This window comes from Juglans regia, chromosome 8 (genome assembly GCF_001411555.2).
Source record: "Juglans regia cultivar Chandler chromosome 8, Walnut 2.0, whole genome shotgun sequence".
NCBI classification, from domain to species: Eukaryota; Viridiplantae; Streptophyta; class Magnoliopsida; order Fagales; family Juglandaceae; genus Juglans; species Juglans regia.
In genome coordinates, this window is record NC_049908.1 from 19,790,437 (window position 1) to 19,793,343 (window position 2,907).

The 2,907-nt window shown below is 35.6% G+C and overlaps 1 protein-coding gene across 1 annotated transcript; it reads left to right on the top strand.

Moving 5' to 3' along the window:
- The first annotated feature begins 961 nt into the window (after positions 1 to 961).
- LOC108982665 (probable LRR receptor-like serine/threonine-protein kinase At3g47570) lies at positions 962 to 2,623 on the top strand. The gene has a single exon (XM_018954099.1). It carries the CDS (start codon positions 962 to 964, stop codon positions 2,621 to 2,623), a length of 1,662 nt encoding a protein of 553 aa, XP_018809644.1.
- Positions 2,624 to 2,907: the final 284 nt, after the last annotated feature.

Below are 2,907 nucleotides of genomic sequence, written 5' to 3' on the forward strand. Positions count from 1 at the left end.
ACTTTTTGATGTAGCTGTGAGAAGCACATGAAGTACTACTGCAGTAGAATGCAAACCAGAGGATGGACCTCTGGTTTTTGTTATAACCAACTTCATTATAAGTCAAAGTTCAAATCAAGGTGAGGCCACTACAATGTACATGGGCATTAAAGAAGCAAAGGTTCAGCATATTAGAAAAATCACTATTGGGACTCCCAAGTGGCAATAGGTGCAATTGAGGCACTTGAAAAAAAATGCAAACCGGTTCATAAAACCTATAGCCAGAGATACAATCTTTTGAGAGTTAGAACATTAGAAAATACATCTTGTTTTGGTCGACTATGTTGATATCATGACCATGGATTAGTATATATGCAATATCGATTAAATAAAAAAGTTGATAGTTTTTTAGCGAAGCAAAAACAATTTGGTGTATGGAAGTTGGGATTTGTTTTTAAGATATTGGAATTAATTTTAAGCAAATAAAACTAAATGATTTTTTCATGAAAATATCAAAATATTTCAATGGTTAGAATATATATTAACAAAAATTCTCAAAATATTCTTCCAATCAATGTGACAAGGAAAACAAAAATTGTGATTACGTAAAAACTGCACCCACTAGAGTGCTTGTGGCTCCGATCCAGTACCACTGCAATCAACTCAAGGGTGGCTCAATCAAATATAAATGTTGCATGCCTTATAATCAACCTCCATGGTGTAAATTCCTAGTCTTGATTGTTCTCTTACAACTAATAATTATTAGTTGTATGTTTGATTTGTTATAAAATATTTTTTTAATTGATTTATTGTGACAGCATGTGCAATACCAAATGAAATTGGTAATTTGTAGAACCTAGAGCATTTCAATCTGGGAGTTAACAATTTTGTTGGCATAATTCCACTAGAGATATTCAATATCTCAACAATACAGGAGACCGGAATAACAGACAATTATCTCTAAGGGCCTCTTCCATCAAAGATGGGCCAATTCCTTCCAAGTCTCACGCAGATTGTTTTGGGGTTGAATGAACTTAGTGGAATGATTCCAACCTCTATTTCTAATGCTTCACAGCTCATTGTAGTCGACTTGTCAAGTAACTCATTCTCAGGCTTAATTCCAAAAACACTTGGTAATTTAAGGCTCCTCCAGCGGCTCAAACTTGAATTCAATAATTTGACCATTGAATCTTCAGAATTGAGTATTTTCTCATATTTTTTGAACAACTCATATCTCAATCGATTGCGTTTGTCTATGAATCCACTAAATGGAGTCCTTCCTAATTCCATTGGAAACCTCTCGACCTTTCTTGAACAACTTGATCTCTTTGGTTGCAATATTAAGGGCAACATTCCCATAGATATTGGCAATTTAAGTAGATTGACATATATGTCCCTGGGCAACAATAAGTTGGCTGGACCTATTCCAACTACAATAGGAAGATTAAGCATGCTCAAACATTTGAACCTTTTTGGTAATAGACTTAAAGGTCCAATCCCATCTGATATCTGTTACTTAGGGAGATTCAGAGCTTTATCTTTAGCTAGCAACAAGCTTTTTGGGCAGATTCGCGAAAGCATAAATAATATGACTTCATTAAGACTTCTCAACTTAGCCTTCAACCAATTAACTTCAAGGATTCCTTCGAGCTTGTGGAGGCAGACAGATCTCTTGGCGGTCGACTTGTCATCCAATTCCCAAAGTGGCTCTCTTTCATTAGATATTGGAAATATGAAGGTCCTGATAATATTGAATTTATCAAGAAATCAACTATTAGGTCGTATCCTAGAAACAATTGGTGCGCTCATGTCTCTAGTCGATCTCTCTTTAGCAGTCAATCAATTAAAGGGCTCCATTCCTATATCTTTTGGTGGATTAGTAAGCTTGGAGTTGTTAGATCTTGTTGGTAACAAATTATTTGGAGAGATACCCAAGTCCTTAGAAGTGCTACGATACCTCAAATATCTAAATGTCTCCTACAATAAACTACGAGGAGAAATTCCAACACAAGGATCATTTGTTAACTTCTCAACTGAATCATTCATGTCAAATGATGCGCTTTGTGGTGTGATTAAACTGAATGTTCCTCCATGCAAAGAAGCTTTTCTTGGAACAAGAAAGGCAATGGGTGTGTGTATACTAAATTATGTACTGCCCACATTGGGGTTAACAATACTTGTAGCATCCGTTGTACTAGTCTCAAGGAAACTCCATGGCAAGAAAAATTCAAAACTTTCCAACAACAAAGACTCAATGCCTTTATCAACATGGAGAAGAATTTCCCACCAACAACTTTTACATGCAGCAGAAGGGTTCAATGTAAACAACTTACTTGTAGAAGGGTGTTTTGGTACAGTTTACAAAGGGACACTTTTAGATGGTACATATGTTGCAATAAAAGTTCTAAACTTGGAACTAGAAGGTGCATTCAAAAGTTTTGACATAGAATGCGAGATATTACGACACGTTCATCATCGAAATCTTGTCAAAATCATTAGTGCTTGTAGTAACATTGACTTCAAAGCACTTGTTTTGGAATACATGTCTAAAGGGAACCTAGAGATGCGGTTGTTTTCTAACACCCATTGCTTGAATATGCTACAAAGGCTAAATATTATGATTGATGTGGCATCAGAACTTTAATACCTTCATTTTGGTTATTCAAGACCTATCGTTCATTGTGATTTGAAGCCGAGCAATGTCTTATTAGATGAAGATATGGTTGGACATGTTGCTGATTTTGGCATCACCAAGCTCCTAAGTGATGGAACTTCTCTCACGCAAACAATGACCATGGCTACAATTGGGTATATCGCACTAGGTGATGTCAAGTACTATTTTTATTATTCTATTCTTGCATAAATACATAAACGTTCTGCTTTGGTAACATATGGATCTTTGCACTTAATTTATTTGGATCTGAAGGA